Source organism: Macaca mulatta, chromosome 7, assembly GCF_049350105.2.
Source record: "Macaca mulatta isolate MMU2019108-1 chromosome 7, T2T-MMU8v2.0, whole genome shotgun sequence".
Lineage (NCBI taxonomy): Eukaryota > Metazoa > Chordata > Mammalia > Primates > Cercopithecidae > Macaca > Macaca mulatta.
The window spans coordinates 180,271,542-180,287,855 of record NC_133412.1 but is presented as its reverse complement, the minus strand read 5'-3'; the positions used below and the strand labels follow the sequence as shown (position 1 = coordinate 180,287,855).

Here is a 16,314-nt window from a genome sequence, read left to right as displayed (position 1 = left end):
TACAGTTTAAAGTGCAGTGGTGTGATCAGAGCTCGCTGTAATTTTGAACTCCTGACTCACATATTCCTCCCATCTTAACCTCCTGAATATCTAGAACTAGAGGGGCAGGCCACCCTCCCCTCCTTATTTTTATTTTATTTTTTCAAAGAAAAGGAACTCTTTATGTTGCCCAGGCTGGTTTTGATTGCCTGGTCTCATGGGATTTCCCTCACTTTGCTCCTGAAAGTAATATGATTATACGGATGATCCACTGAATCTGGCCTGAACTGATTCTTTAGTTGCAAATGAACCCAGTAATTAACTGCCTGAATGTTTTCTGCAGTGAGTTAGTTAAAAGGATCTGACAAGATTCCTTCCAATATGACTCAAGAGCAGTATTTTCCTCTGATGTTCCTTCCAGTTTTCTTGTTGAAGATCACAAGAGTCTGTGGAAAAGATGTAGTAAAAAGGCCACCTCAAACTCTTCATGGTTGGAGTTTACATCACACATGCAGTACGACAAGGATGATCTCTGGGGGTAAAGTCTATAAACGCATAGGCCTTTTAGCTGCCAAGTCATAGGGTAATAACTGATGCACCCTGAGGATGGACCATGATTCCATAGTGCCAGTGGGAGAACCTTTGGCCAAGGGAGTTTTACATTTTATTACAGATTTGATAATTTTAATATAGAGATGCCATTTTTTAAACATTCCCACAAGATTGTGAGTGGGGTTGATTCTGTCTTATGTGAACAATGACAGTGCCCTCCACGGTTAGATTATGTTATAAGTTATATTATAAGCTAGGTTGAGCTACAATGTTTGGTGTATTAAATCACAATTTTTTTTAGCTTCCTTGTTAGTTTTTTGTTTGTGTGTTAGCATTTGCTTTAAAATTCTATTAATCAGATCTCTAGTAGGTAGAAATTCATCTGAAAGTTTCTTCCATTGTTGTCCATTTTGATAGGATTTCCAGAAGATGTAAGAACCCTCTGTCTTTGCAAAAATATTCCAAAGTTTTGCACCATCTAGAAATATACGTACTTAATTTTAATTTTTAATATATTAAAAAGTTGTGATAAGTGCAAAGCTTTCTGCCTTCTGAGTTGGTTTCATAACACCCAGAATAATAGATCCTAAATGGAAGTTTGTATTAGTAATACAAATTACTGGTTAATAACCTCTACTTTTATTATTGTGGTATTATGCATCAATATATAATCTTAAATCAATGATCTCCATGGGACTCTTACCTAAATAATATGCAAAATATTTTCCTGATCTTGACATAAAATAGATGTGAACACATTCTTCGTATTCAGCCATGTCTTCTGTCTATCACATTATGAACCACATGCTAACTTTGACCTTACTTGGGACTTGTTCTAATTTCAAAGTAGTTACTTATCTTCATGCAGCGAGATAGTTATGTGTGGCCATTTTATCAGAGAGTGATGAGATACAGCATTAACTATTTTCCCTGCAGGCACGTTTAGGCAAGCCCCCTGTGCACAATGACCTTGGTGGGTTGGACATTCTTTGGGGCCTCTCCCCTGTCTGCCTAGGAGAGTTATCTGCCACCTACCTCTATCATTTTCCTCTTTGAAGAAGTGCATCTAACTGCCATTAGAATACAGACAAAGGCCAAGCTTAACTGCTTCCAGCTGATGCGGGATGCTGCTTCGGGAAGATCTCCCTTGGAGGCCTGCCTATGGGACCCCAGTAAAAGGGAGCCATTATCTCAGGCTTCACTTGGATGACCATTTGGAGTTGGATGGCCTGAAGATGAGAAGAGACAAACCGGGTTATTAGAAGGCATGTATCAAAACCAGCCAAGGTGATGAGACAGTTTGAATACAACTTCCAAGGCTGCGACACGCCCAGATAACTGGTGGCTGTAGTTGCGCCTGCTGAGATCTGGGCATGGGGCTTGGCTTTTGTCAGCTCCCTTGGTCTTATTTTCCCAAACAAAGAAATCTCCGGGATAGGGGAACCCTGTTTAATCCCATCACCTGGCGTGATTTGCAGGATAATTGCTCAGAATTAAAATATTGATCCAGATTTTTATATTCCCCATGCCTTTGTTTCTTCTGAGCTGCAGCCAGAGATCGTTGGTTGGTTCACAGGAATAAGCAGAGTTAGTCTAAAATGGAGGCACATACTTAAAACAACTGAAGAAATTAGAATTTAAAAATGAGTGTATGATACATTTTGAGACATATTTTTTTCTCTCTCCAATTCTGATTTTTGTCAGGACTGACTTGTTTGCAAAATAAACTTTAGTCTTATACATGGCCTGATTATTTGCATAAAGTACTGCAAGAATAATTAATAATGTTTGTGTAGGAAAAACCTGCAAGCACTAGGAGCTTCACAGTCTAACACTATGAGCATATGCATCCTCAACAACTCTCTGAATATTTTCAAGTCAGCCTGTTCCTATCTTAAATACCATCCCGTGGTTACTGCCCTAGGTACACTAATATATGCATCCTGGTTCTCTCTGCAGGCTCCTCTCTCCTCAGATTTCAGGTTGGTTTGTTTGTTTTTCTCTTTGATATCAACTCAGATATGTTGGACGCTTTTTCTTTATTTGTAGTTGTTCAGCTCGGTAGTTAAAGAGGTAGGAATAAGATCATGCCATGCTGAGTAGCTGCTTTTCTCTATAAAATCCATTAACTGAGAGAACAAACCACATTTTGTCACTGGTGAACAATTAAATAGTTTGACATATATTTAAGTACTGGAATATGATGCAGTGTGAAATCAAGTCATGCCTCACTCATATAAAACCACGGCTAAATTATCAAAGAATTGTGCTAGGTAAAAAACACTAAGGAATTAAGAGTAAATTTTATATGATACATTTGTAGAAATTTTAGAAGGTGCCACTATTATAAATTAACATGGAGAAGATTTAAATTTTTCTGAGAACATGGTGCTGGGAGTAATGGGGATGTGAGTTAAATTTCAGAGGAATAAGAGAAGATTTAGGGATTAATTCAATTATTCAAAACTTGATTGAAGTGCTGATTGAATAGTTGCAAACATAGGTCTACATTTTTCAAATAATTCACTATACATTTGAATTAATTATTTCTTACACTTGAATAAAGCAATAACAAATAAATAAATGAACATTTTGCTGGAATGGAGCCATAAACAGGTTGATATTGACACAAGAACATGACTGACTTTGGAAAATACACACACGAACGATGGTTCTCTCTAAATATTTGGGTAAATAACAGACAGTTGTCATAACAGATGGAGAATCCTGCAGACTTCACCAGGCATGGTCCATGCTGTCCGGTAGTTGTCTTAGGGGAGCCACCTCCTCTGGTGAATAGAGCACAGGCCCAGAAAATAGGACTAAATATTTTTAGTTGTGTAATCTTAGACACACCGCACAACTGCTGTGTTCTCTATGTAAATTATCTTCTGTAAAATATTACATTAAAACCTGCATTAAATATATAGTGTAAATATGTAAAAATAAAATCAGACTGTGAGAGCTAAATGTTAGTCAAGGCACAATCACGTAATATAAAATTATATGTTCCTGAATCATGGAATTACTACCAATCTCCCCCAGGTCACTTCATCTGCAGTGAGCCCGGCCTCTCCTCAGATGTCCCACCCCAGAGCTTGCTATATAGTGGGGGACATGCAAATAGGGCCCTCCCTCTGCTGATGAAAACCAGCCCAGCCCTGACCCTGCAGCTCTGGGAGAGGAGCCCAGCACTGGAAGTCCACAGTGTTCCATTCGGTGATCAGCACTGAACACAGAGGACTCACCATGGAGTCTGGGCTGAGCTGGGTTTTCCTTGTTGCTATTTTAAGAGGTGATTCATGGAGAGCTAGAGAGATTGAGTGGGAGTGGACATGAATGAGAGGAACAGTGGATATGTGTGGCAGTTTCTGACCTTGGTGTCTCTCTGTTTGCAGGTGTCCAGTGTGAGGTGCAGCTGGTGGAGTCTGGGGGCGGCTTGGCAAAGCCTGGGGGATCCCTGAGACTCTCCTGTGCAGCCTCTGGATTCACCTTCAGTAGCTATGCTATGCACTGGGTCCGCCAGGCTCCAGGGAAGGGGCTGGAGTGGGTCTCAGCTATTAGTAGTGGTGGTAGCACATACTACGCAGACTCCGTGAAGGGCCGATTCACCATCTCCAGAGACAACTCAAAGAACACGCTCTCCCTGCAAATGAACAGCCTGAGAGCTGAGGACACGGCCGTGTATTACTGTGCGAAAGACACAGTGAGGGGAAGTCAGTGTGAGCCCAGACACAAACCTCCCTGCAGGAACGCTGGGGAAATCAGCGTCAGGGGGCGCTCGGGACCCACTGATCAGAGTCAACCCCAGAGGCAGGTGCAGACGGAGGCTGATTTCCTGTCAGGATATGGGGCTTCCTCTACTTCTCACAGTTTCCCCAGGGAACCTCTCTTAAGTTTAGAATTCTGTGCCTAACAATGTCTTCTCTAAGTATTTGAGAGAGATTAGTTTAGTATGAAGAGCTATTCTCACTTGCACAAATGTGGGTTGATGCTTACAGGGATGAAAAGTCCTCAACCACGGTCACCAGGATCAGAGTCGTGAGTAAGCTCAGGGCTTCCTAGTGAGTCTTCTCCAGTGAGACCCAGGACAGGGACTTCAGTGAGGTTCCCTGACTAGAACAGTCTTTACGGATCCTGGTCACAGACAATAGAGAGGCTGGGCCAGGGTCAGTGTCATGTAGAACCTCACAGGTTTCACGTCTGGCCCTTCTCCTGACACTGAAGGATGCAAATCAGCATCACACTGATCTGGTGCTTCTTTTGCTCCTAATTCAATTATTTTCTTTTTAGTTGTTATTCTCAGTTTTCCATTTGCTTTTCCTGCTTTCTGGAAAAGGAAGATATTTTCCTCGTGGTCAAAATTCCAGGCCTCAAGCCCTTTCGTGGCGCTCAGGTGGGTCTCAGGCTGTGGCTGCCGCAGTCACGCGGGAGAGGCTGGTGGGACTTTCTTCACTCCTCCTCACTCAGGACCCTCCACTGTGTTGCATGGAGACTCATCTGGAAATGCAAGTTGCCAGTGGGGACTGAAGGGGACAAGCTTGTTTGGTTAACGTGGGATATGGATGTGTTTCTAATCCTGTTCTGAAAAATCTTCACACAGTAACGTTCTTCACTAGTGGTGTGAGGAAGAGGGTGTGAAAGTTGTCAGAATCAAAATGGAGCCACTTGTGTTACAATCTTTACAGGTGAAGCTGGAGAAGGTCATGAATAGAGGGTTCTCATGCGCACATCCCTGATAACAAGAGCTATCATAAAAATACTCTGCACAGCCACAACCTTGAACAAAGGCTACCACCACAATAAGAGAATTATTGTGGGGTATCTGCCCTGCAACTCCCTGTCCAAACTTAAACTGATTCCACCCTTGTAATTGATTATTCTATCCCACAACAATTGTCTGAAAACAGCTCAGGTAAGCCTCCTCAGTTATCTTTTAAAACACTTGTCTTCTTTTACCAACTTAAATATGCCCATGGATGATCCCCTTGCGATGCTCATTTTCATTTAAATATGATTTGATTTTAGAGAGTCTCTTTCTGTCTGAAATTTAGGTTTGACAAGCTGCAGATGGACACGCCACTTTCCGGTGAGATGTAGGGGATGACGATTTTGGAGGATGACTGGAAACATCCAGTATCCTCAGGGCCGGCCATCAGTAAGTGCAGGCTGGCAGTCGAAGAAACAGCTAAAGCTGCTTGATCACCATGGAGTTTTACCTTCTCCAGCTCTGCTCTGATGGAATCAGGGCCAAGTTGGTTATCGATGATAATCTACCTAACATAGGGTCAGCTTATTACACTTTTAATAATGTCTATTAAAAATTCACACCCCCACCTGGATTAGTGTTTGATCAAATAACTACAAAGTATTGTCCAGCCAAGTACACCACAAGATAGACCGTTACTCATGGAGAAAAACATTTAACATGAGTTCTAGTGTCTGATACTGTTAAAGGTGTAAAACTGATTATTTACTCATTAGGCTGTTTTTATTTTTGCTATTGAGTTGTAGAAGTTGTTTTACCATGTACAAGTGGTTTTTTTTCTTGTTTTTGTATTTTGTTCAGAGTTTTTATCATGAAACCCTGAATTTTTTCAAATGTTTTCTTCTTTGATGAAATGTTACTGAATATTTTCTTTAGTTTTTTAATGTGGTGTGTCAAATTGATTCATTTGAGGATGTTGAATCATCTGTGTGTCTCAGGAATAAATTTCAGTTGATCATGGTGTATGGTCTTCTAAAAAAACTTTAGAATTTATTTTACTATCATTGGGGGGTTAATTTATGTCTACTATTGATATTAGTCTGTATTTTTCTTTTATTGTGGTGCCTTTGTTTATTACTGGTAATGCTACAATGGTAGCCTCAGAGAAAAAGTTTGGAAGGTAGACTCCTCACCAATTTTTGAAAGAGTTAGGGAAGCATTGGCATTACTTTTTATTTATTTAGTATCTATTTATGTATTTATTTATTTAGAGAGGGAGTCTCGCTCCGTCGCCCAGGCTGGAGTGCAGTGGCGCAATCTCAGCTCACTAATACCTCTGCCTCCCAGCTTCAAGCGATCCTCCTGCCTCAGTCTCCCAAGCAGCTGGGAACACAGGTGTGTGCCACCATGCCCAGCTAATTTTTGTATTTTTTTTAAGTACAGACAGGGTTTTACCATATTGGCCAGGCTGGAGGCTGGTCTGGAACTCCTGATCTCGTGATCTACCCTCCTTGGACTCTTTAAATGTTAAGACTCAATTTATTATGTAACATATAACCTATCATGGAAAATGTTCAATGTGTACTTGAGAAGAATGTGTATTACATGGGCCTTGGTTGCAAATTTCTGTCAATGTCTTTTAGGTAAATTTGCTCAATGGTGTTGTTCAAGTTCAGAGGCTCATTAAAATTTTTCTTTCTGAATTTGCTATATGTTATTGTAAGTGAGGTATTAAGGTCTTCTCTTACTTTTATATTGTTTTCTATTTCTCTTTTTATATCTCTTAAAGTTTGCTTAATGCAGCTATATGTGTATTCATACACATGCGTAAAAATATAAAATAAAATAATGATTGCTAAGTGAGTTTCTTGGCACAGTCACATTATGAGTCATCATATTTTCCCAAATGCTGCCATTGCCACCAGACTCCTCCAGGAGTCTCACGTCTGATCTGGGCACTGCCTTCTCTTCAGTCATCCCACAGGAGAGCTTGCTATGGCGGAGGAGGCATGAAAACAGGGCCAACCCTCTTCTGGTGAGAACAAGCCCAGACCTGAACCTGCAGCTCTGGGAGAAGAGCCACAGCCCTGGGATTCCCAGGGTTTTCCATTTGGTAATCAGGACTGAACACAGAGGACTCTATGGGGATTGAGCTAAGCTGAATTTTTCTTGTTGCTATTTTAAAAGGTGACTCATAGAGAAGTAGAGTGAGTGAGAGTGAGTGGATATGAGTGAGAGAAGCAGTGGTTATGTTTGGCAGTTTCTGACCAGGATGTGTGTGTATTTTCAGGGGTTCAGTGTGAGGTGCAGCTGATTGAGTCCACAGAGGACCTGAGACAACCTGGGAAGTTCCTGAGACTCTCCTGTGTAGCCTCCAGATTCGCCTGCAGTAGCTTCTGAATGAGCTGAGTTCACCAGTCTCCAGGGAAGGGGCTGGAGTAAGTAATAGGTATAAAATATGATGGAAGTCACATACACCATGCAGACTCTCTGAAGGGCAGATTCACCATCTCCAAAGACAATGCTAAGAACTCGCTGTATCTGCAAATGAACAGTCAGAGAGCTGAGGACATCGCCATGTAAGGCTGTACATAAGGTTTGAAGTGAGGGAACATCAGTGTGAGTCCAGACACAAAATTCCCTGCAGAAAGAAGAAAGGAGTCTGGGCTGAAGGGGCCACTCAGTACTCACAAACCAGGTGCAGCCCCAGGGCTGGTGCACATGGAGGTCAAGGGCTGCTGTCCTTCAGGGTCTGTGGCTTCCTCTGCATCTAACAGTTCCCTTCGGAGCCTCTGTACATTTATGTTTTGGGCCCACCACGAAGGCCCTGGATTAGAAAACTTTAATTAAAAAGAGGAAACATACTCATATATCCCCAGAACAGATGTAAGTATTGGAGGCATAAGAATGTGCAGGAGCGGGGTGAAGCTGTAGACACTGCCACCCCACAATGCCAGTCTCACAACTAGGGCTGGAGAAGACTGGGAATTTGATGGAGCTTCCCTAACAACCCTGTACTACAAGCTAAGTCCAGCAAGACCTTTAGTGCCTCCCTGAGCACAGGTGTCCATCAGGGATCTCGCACGCGTACCAGCAGCAGCCATGCTGTCGGGGAGGGGCTCCCTGCGTGGGTGTCTTTGGCACCCACCAGGTGACGGGTGTCAGAGTGCAGGGCAGCAGCTGGCAGCCTGGTCTATTGGGCTCCCTGATGCTGGACCGGATAAGAGGTGCATTCTCAGGGCCAGCGCACTGTTTATGGATTTGTATATAAAAACTGTGATTTTGGCCGGGGCGCAGCGGCTCACGCCTGTAATCCCAGCACTTTGGGAGGCCGAGACGGGCAGATCACGAGGTCAGGAGATGGAGACCATCCTGGCTAACACGGTGAAACCCCGTCTCTACTAAAAATACAAAAAATTAGCCGGGCGTGGTGGCGGCGCCTGTAGTCCCAGCTACTGGGGAGGCTGAGGCAGGAGAATGGCATGAACCCAGGAGGCGGAGCTTGCAGTGAGCGGAGATTGCACCACTGCACTCCAGCCTGGGCGACAGAGCGAGAATCCATCTCAAAACAAAAACAAAAACAAAAAAACCTGTGATTTTACTTCTTTTTCTCAGATAACATAGTAAATTAAGAACATAGTGTGCAAAAATTGTAATATTCAACACTACCCCAAATTCATTGTTTCTTAATTTTGTGCAAGATTCCAACATATTATTGCCTTTCTAATGAGAAATTGTTCAATTAAAACTGAAACTACTTTTTTTCCTATCTTGTGGTTTATTTTAGTTCTTTCCACACGCTAACCCGCCCTCCCCAAGAGAAAGGGCAGTTTGTCCTCCCTCAGCCTGAGAAAGGAGCTGTTCCTGTACAACTTAAGGCCTGCAGAGACCCCAGGTGCAGCTTCCCTGAGTCAGCTATTTCTCCATGTGGGCGACCCCCACTGCCAGTGATTGCTGCTCAGGTATAATTGTGAGTTCAGAATTAGGACACCGTTTAGGTGATCACATCCCAATCCTATTCAGAAAATTATCCTTAGCATAGACAGAGATATTTCAATACCCATGCTACTAACATAAGGTTCTCTCTTTTACTTGGTTGCAAGATTTCGGGGAAAAGGCGACTATATATTTGTGGGAATCTAACCTCAGAATCTACTGCCTTGCTCTAGCAGAATAAAAAATTGAACGCCAGTGAGCTCTTTATTCTCATTAAAATGTGTCTTTGGAAATGTTAACATTTTGTCCAGATTCTGTGCTCACAAGCAACGATGTTTCTTAGTGCACTGTTGGCCTGGTGGAGGCCTCGCAGACCCTCTCCCTCACCTGTGCTGTCTCTGGATTTTCCATCATAACCAGTGCGTCCTGCTGGAGCTGGATCCAGGAGTCCACATGGGAGGGACTGGAGTGAATCAGGTGCACAGGTCATGAAGGGAGAAAAAATTCCCACCCACTCCTTATGAATCCAGTCACCATCTCCAAATTTGGGTCCAAAAAGCCCTTGTTTTTACAGCTGAACTATGTGAGCAACAAGCACACAACCACGTATTTTTAAGGAAAAGACAGAGTGAGGGCACCACAGTGTGAGCTCACAGCCAAACCTTCCTGGAGGGTGCACAGGACAGCAGGGGGTGCTGATGGTGGAAGGAGTTGCTCTGGATTCCAGGGCAAACGCAACACCATTGTAGAAGCACTCGGGTCAGCCGGGGGCTCTCAGGAACCATGAGAAAATCAGGACACCAGAGGGGACTGGGTACAGCAGGGGGCGCAGGACTATTGTGGGAACTCAGAAAGAGCAGGTTCAAGGCTCAGCCTCAGGGCAGGTGCAGCTGGGGTGAAAAGGGGCTGGATGAGGGGTTTTGTGTCACCATCGTATTTCCCCACTAGACACTCTCCACTACATCTGTTCTAATGCATGTGAGTGTTTGTACGATTAAAAAATCATATTTCTATAAATATATAACCATATGTGGGTATGTCAGGTTTTCCTCTTCAACTTATATCGGCCTTATCCGTAAGGACTAACTCCCCGTAATTACTTGAGGACCTCATAAATTGTGGTCAGTTTTGTAGGTTTCCTCTCTTTCTCTGTCTCCCTTTCTCCCTTGTTCTCTCTCACACAAATGGACATACCCCCCACTCCACACACAAAGAAATCTATGACTTTCATTACCTGATGTATTGAATAAAATTGATTAATGTGCAGCTTTCCCAGCTTTGTTGTTGTTCATGCTGTTGTAAGTATAAGAACCATGGGTTTCTCAGCTGTGTACTTCTCCAAGCTGAGTAGCAGCTCTGTGATAATACTGAGAGGGCCAACAATCCAAATGTCAATCATCAGCTTAACTAGTAAACAAATTGTGGAAAAGTCATTCATCGGCAGACTACCAACCGTGACGATAATATACTAATGTTGGATATGCTCAACAGCATGGTTAAATTCACATATGGTGAGTAAAACGAACCAAACAAATAAAAGTACATACATATGATACACTTTTATCAATTCTATAGAATAAAAACTAAAGTTACATAAAGAATCAGTAGTTCACTGTGAATATTGTAGACAGGAGGAATTACAGAACAAGAGAAAATTTTGAGCGTAATTGACTAGTTATCTGTGCTAATAATAATGATGTCTGTGACAATATTTGTACAATTGAACACTTCATGTGAAGATTTTTTTTTAGCTTAACGTCATTAAAGATAGTACTAACTGTAACGTGTAATTTGGTAGAAACGGAGTCAGACAGAGATAAAATACATAAAACATCAGAGACTCTTGAATATTCATAGGAATGAGCCTGCACTTCTCTATATTTTTATGGAAACACTACAATACAGCAAAATAATGGCATCATTTTATGAAGTGAAGGGAGTTTATTAAACCACTCCAGGCATGTTATATTAGTTTGTTTTCCCACTGCTACAAAGAACTACCTGAATTTGGGTAATCAATAAAGAAAATAGGTTATTGACTCATAGTTCTGCATGGCTGGAGAGGCCTCAGGAAGCTTGCAATCAAGGCAGACTGTGAAGGGGAAACAGAGACGGTTCACATGGCAGCAGGAGAAGTGGGGAGAGCTACCGCACACTTTAAATTTTCAGATCTCCTGAGACCTCAATCGCTATCATGAAAACAGCATGGAGGAGCCACCCCATGATCCAGTCACCTCTCACCAGGTCCCTCCCTGGACTTGTGGAGATTCCAATTCAAGATCAGATTTGGATGGGAACACAGAGCCAAACCATATCTCATGTCCAGCTCTGTCCCGGAGTTGGCTCAGGGATCAGGTGCGTCCTGTTAATAGGAGCTGGGACACCAAGCTCCCAGCCCCAGTTGTAGCTGACGTCATGCAAAGGCCAAGATATGTCAACTGAGATTTAGTGTGGATGTGATACGTGATGGTGACACACCCTCACACCAAGCGGATATGGAAGGGATAATTATCTCCACACTAGAGGTGTCTGCTGAGAGCAGGGCAGTTCTCTCAGGAAAGTCCACAATGGCTTGATAGAGCAGGGAAGGAGACGGGCTCAGGGTTTTTACCATGGTTTGGCGGTGGGGGGAGACTGAGTGTTTCCGCTCACAGAAGGGGTTGGTAGAGTAGGAAACTCCCACTCGCATCAAATAAGGCAGCTCCTGTGATTCTGACTGATATTCACCTTGTGTGTAAAAAAGGAGGTCATGGAGGAATGAGCCTTAAGCTATCAGCAGTCACACACCAATATGCAGTGTGACAAGTTATTCTATGTAGCAACTATAAAAATAACGAATAAGAAAAGAGATAAGGGTTCAATATGATGGACAATACCAAGGTCTACAGAAAATGAGACGAGTGTTTATAAGTCAAAGCAAATAGTAATGAGAAGCAGGAGGAAGGTGTGGGGAATTAGACAGGGGTCCCGGTCCAATGACTTGGGTGGAAACGTTTTACTATTAAGGGTTATCAGCTTAGTCTGAAGGTCTTAGGTCAGCTATCTGTTTAAAAACATCAGAAACACCAGAGGATCTTTGAGGATGCTCAGTTTAACGTCTCCTATTTTATTAGCCTTGCAATCCTGTGAATTATTATTATTATTATTATTTTTTTTTTTGAGATGGACTTTCGCTCTTGTTGCCTAGGCTGGAGTGAAATGGCACTATCTTGGCTCACCACAACTTCCAACTCCCGGGTTCAAGTGATTCTCCTGCCTCAGCCTCCCAATAGCTGATATTACAGGCATGCACAACCACACCCAGCTAATTTTGTATTTTCAGTAGAGACGGGGTTTCTCCCAGTTGGTCAGGCTGGTCTCAAACTCTGGACCTCAGGTGCCCCCCTTGCCTTGGCCTCCTAAAGTGCTGAGATTATAGGTGTGAGCCACTGCGCCAGGCCAAAAATATTATTGATTCTTTTTTGTTTGTTTTTAGAGTTGGAGTCTCTCTCTATTGCACGTTTGAAGTGCAGTTGTGTGATAACAGCTCACTGTTGCCTTGAAATATTGGCTCACAGAATACGTTCATATGTATGGTGCAGGTGTGTGTCTGTGTGTGTTTACCCGGCATGGGGTTCTCTGATTTTTGGGTCTGTGGTTAGGTGTTTCACATTCTTAACATATTTTTCTTAAGAAATATATCTAAGATATAAGTATATCTTAAGGTATCATTATTTCTTAAGATATTTTTCTTTGTGTTTCTAACTTCTATTTCTGAAATTTGAAATATATCTACACTATACTTTTTGATATTAGTTCTTATATTTCTTCACTCATTTTCCCTTTGAAATTCATTTTGTGTAATTTCCAGTAATGGAGTTTAAATTCCTGATTTCATTTATAAGCTGAGCAAATTCTAAGCTGAGCGTACCCAAGGTATATTCAATTTTATACTGAAACACTTTTGATAATTTTATGAATTTCCGTTTGATTCTTTCTTAGTATTTCTGTCTGTCAGTTGCCTATCTAATCTTGCATTGTGTCCACATTTTCTTTCAGACACTTTTAACAAATTAATTTTAATTACTTTAAATATCCTACTTAATAAGATAGTTTTAATATTGTGTCATTTACAAATACCAATTCTGATGATTTTTCCATTATGACTTTGGTGTTTTTCATTGATGTATGTTAATATTTTTGTTGATAGCCAGCCACGTTTGGACCCTTGATATTGACTTATTATTTTATTTTGTGCATTTCTGCCTGTGTTTTACCGCACCCTATGTTTGCTGGGCCTTGGTTGTGAAGATGTCTATGCATCTCTTCAGAGTTATATTTGACATTTCCTTTTGCAATGGCTGTAGCAGTTGAAGTGTGTTCTTCTATGTCCACCAGAGACTTCATATCCTCTAGTGAGACCTTGTTTATCATGCCTGCTTGGCTTTGAATATTCACCTCATTCCATTCTACAGAGAATCTCTTTCACGTTCCTAGGGTGAATTAAAGTGTTATATTTAACTGCCAATTGTGAAATTAGTGGAAGGCATTAGACTAAAGGAAGAGTCTCTGACCTCTCGTGGGGCCATATTTCTAGAAAATCATTGTGATCCTGAGTCTGAGCGTGACCTTCCGAGTTTTCCCGACCCTCCTCCAAATGGGGTGCTGGTCTGTGTCTTCTTGCCTCTTCCCCTGGGGTAGAGTCCCCCTGTTTCCCCGGTTGTCCCCTCCCACTGCTCTAATCCTCCCTGTTGGCGTCTCCATCTTCCCCATCTGCTGCCATGACCTGCAGATTAAGGCTCTGATTCCATAAGAAAGTGAGGGAGCTGCTTCTCAGTAGATCTTTGATGGGGACCTCTGTTCCCATATCAACTCGTGAGGGGTTGCTTCAGTGCCCTAGGATACTGATTTTCATGGCCTGCTCCTGCAGGGTCATATCTTAGTTTTGTAGTGGGAATCAGAGAGCTGGGTCTGGATGCGTTTCAGAAGTGTGGGCTCTCATTCTCTCCCAGACAGTCACTTTGGGAAAGACAGATTTTTGTGACTGTAAAGGATTTAAGGGAATCAGACAACTCTTCAGTATGTTGTCCCTTAGAATTTCTCACTACAACACGCTTCGCATACTCGACTTCAAGCAATCCAATGTATATTTGTGCTCCATCTTGTAATGGCCTACATTGAATACGACAGACTCTGCCTCAGGTAATTTCATATCTTGGCTTTATTACTCTACACAAGAACTTGCCTCTCCCTAGATTTCATTTTTTTTTGTTTTAAATCTTCAATTATCTGAAGCATTAAATAAAACTTGCAAAATTCCATATTTTCTATTAATCTGTTATTGCTGATGTTATTGTTTCAAAAATAAATACATATATATATTTCTCATTTACGTACATTTTTAAGCTGAGCAGCATACTTTTTTAAGTAAAACCTAGAATAATAAAAGAATCCAAATATTTTTCAGCTGCCCCCCAAAAAAACCAAATTATGGTAAATGTGTTCACTGGAATACTACTCAACATTATAATAAATATATTTCTGGCACACAGAACAACAAAGAAAAATATCTAAATGTTTATGATGAGCAAAATAAGCCAGACAAATAAGAATATACACCATGTTACTCCATTTATGTAATTTCTTTTAAATGAAAAAGAATCTAAGGTAATATCCAGAAGATCAGTAGTTACCTGGGAAAACGGTAGACGAAAGGAAGGGGAAAGGAGGAGACATACAGAAGAACAAGAGAAAATGTTGAGGAAAACTCACTTGTCCACTTTGGTAATGATGACACATCATGTTTATCAACTGCACACTTTAAATATGTGAAGCTATTATCTGCCAAGTAACACTCACAAAATTTATTGTAAACAGACAAATGAAAAATTAGACAAAGAAAGGGTGGTATAAAGACAGAAAATCTATATTAAATGTCAGAAATGTCTGAGAATTTAACTCCTGAATCCTAGTTCCCTCCTTATTTTTAGGTGAATGGTAGAGTGCAACAAAATCACACGTATTCTCAGTACAGGAAATGGGTTCCACAAAGCATACTAGGTATGTCCAATTCTTACCAAGATTTGGTTCAGGGAGTAACAGTGATGAGGAATAACAGGCTCAGATATTGGGGCTCAGTCATCCCAGACATAGGCTCCTAGACACACACTTAGCCCCTCCTCCATGTGTGGGTTTACTTCCACATATGTAAATAGAGAAACCATTGACTCCTACGGAACACGATTTACACAAATATATAAAAAATAAAATAGTGCAAAATATTGATCACAACAAAATTTCCTAATAAGACAGCATGTTTTCCAAATACCATCATTGTCACCCAACTCCTGCGGGGCCTGTCATTTTATCTGGGGTCTGCCATCTCCTCAGGGTTCCCACCCCAGAGCTCTCTGTGTAGTAGGAGATATGCAAATAGGGCCCTCCCTCTGCTGTTGAAAACCAGTCAAATCCTGACCCTGCAGCTCTGGGAGAGGAGCCACAGCCCCGGGATTCCCAGCTGTCTCCACTTGGTCATGAACACTGAACTCAGAAGACGCACCATGGAGTTTGTGCTGAGTTTGGTTTTCCTTGTTGCTATTTTAAAAGGTGATTTATGGAGAATGAGAGATATTGAGTGTGATGGGACATAAGTGAGAGAAACAGGGGCTATGTGTGGTGGTTTCTGACCAGGCTGTCTCTGTTTTTGCAGGTGTCCAGTGTGAGGTGCAGCTGGTGGAGTCTGGGGGAGGCTTGGTAAAGCCTGGGGGGTCCCTGAGACTCTCTTGTGTAGCCTCTGGGTTCACCTTCAGTAGCTATGTTATGCACTGGGTCCGCCAGGCTCCAGGAAAGGGTCTGGAGTGGGTCTCAGTTATTAGTGAAAGTGGTGGTACCACATACTACGCAGACTCTGTGAAGGGCCGATTCACCATCTCCAGAGACAACGCCAAGAACTCACTGTTTCTGCAAATGAACAGCCTGAGAGCCGAGGACACGGCCGTGTATTACTGTACTAGAGACACAGTGAGGAGAAGTCAGTGTGAGCCCAGACACAAACCCCCCTGCAGGGTACCTGGGACAACCAGGGAACGCCTGGGACACTGTGCATGGGGCTGTCTCCAGGGGCAAGTGCAGGTGGTGCAAGGGCTTGTCTCCCGTCATGG

At 42.2% G+C, this 16,314-nt stretch overlaps 2 gene segments (V, D, J or C); both read left to right on the top strand.

Moving 5' to 3' along the window:
* Positions 1–16,314, top strand: part of LOC144330491 (immunoglobulin heavy variable 4-59-like) — an 85,804-nt gene that overhangs the window by 9,279 nt on the left and 60,211 nt on the right.
* On the top strand, positions 3,684–4,341 carry LOC106999616 (immunoglobulin heavy variable 3-23-like). The segment is given in 2 exon segments: positions 3,684–3,826; positions 3,930–4,341. Coding segments are annotated over 2 exon segments (443 nt in total).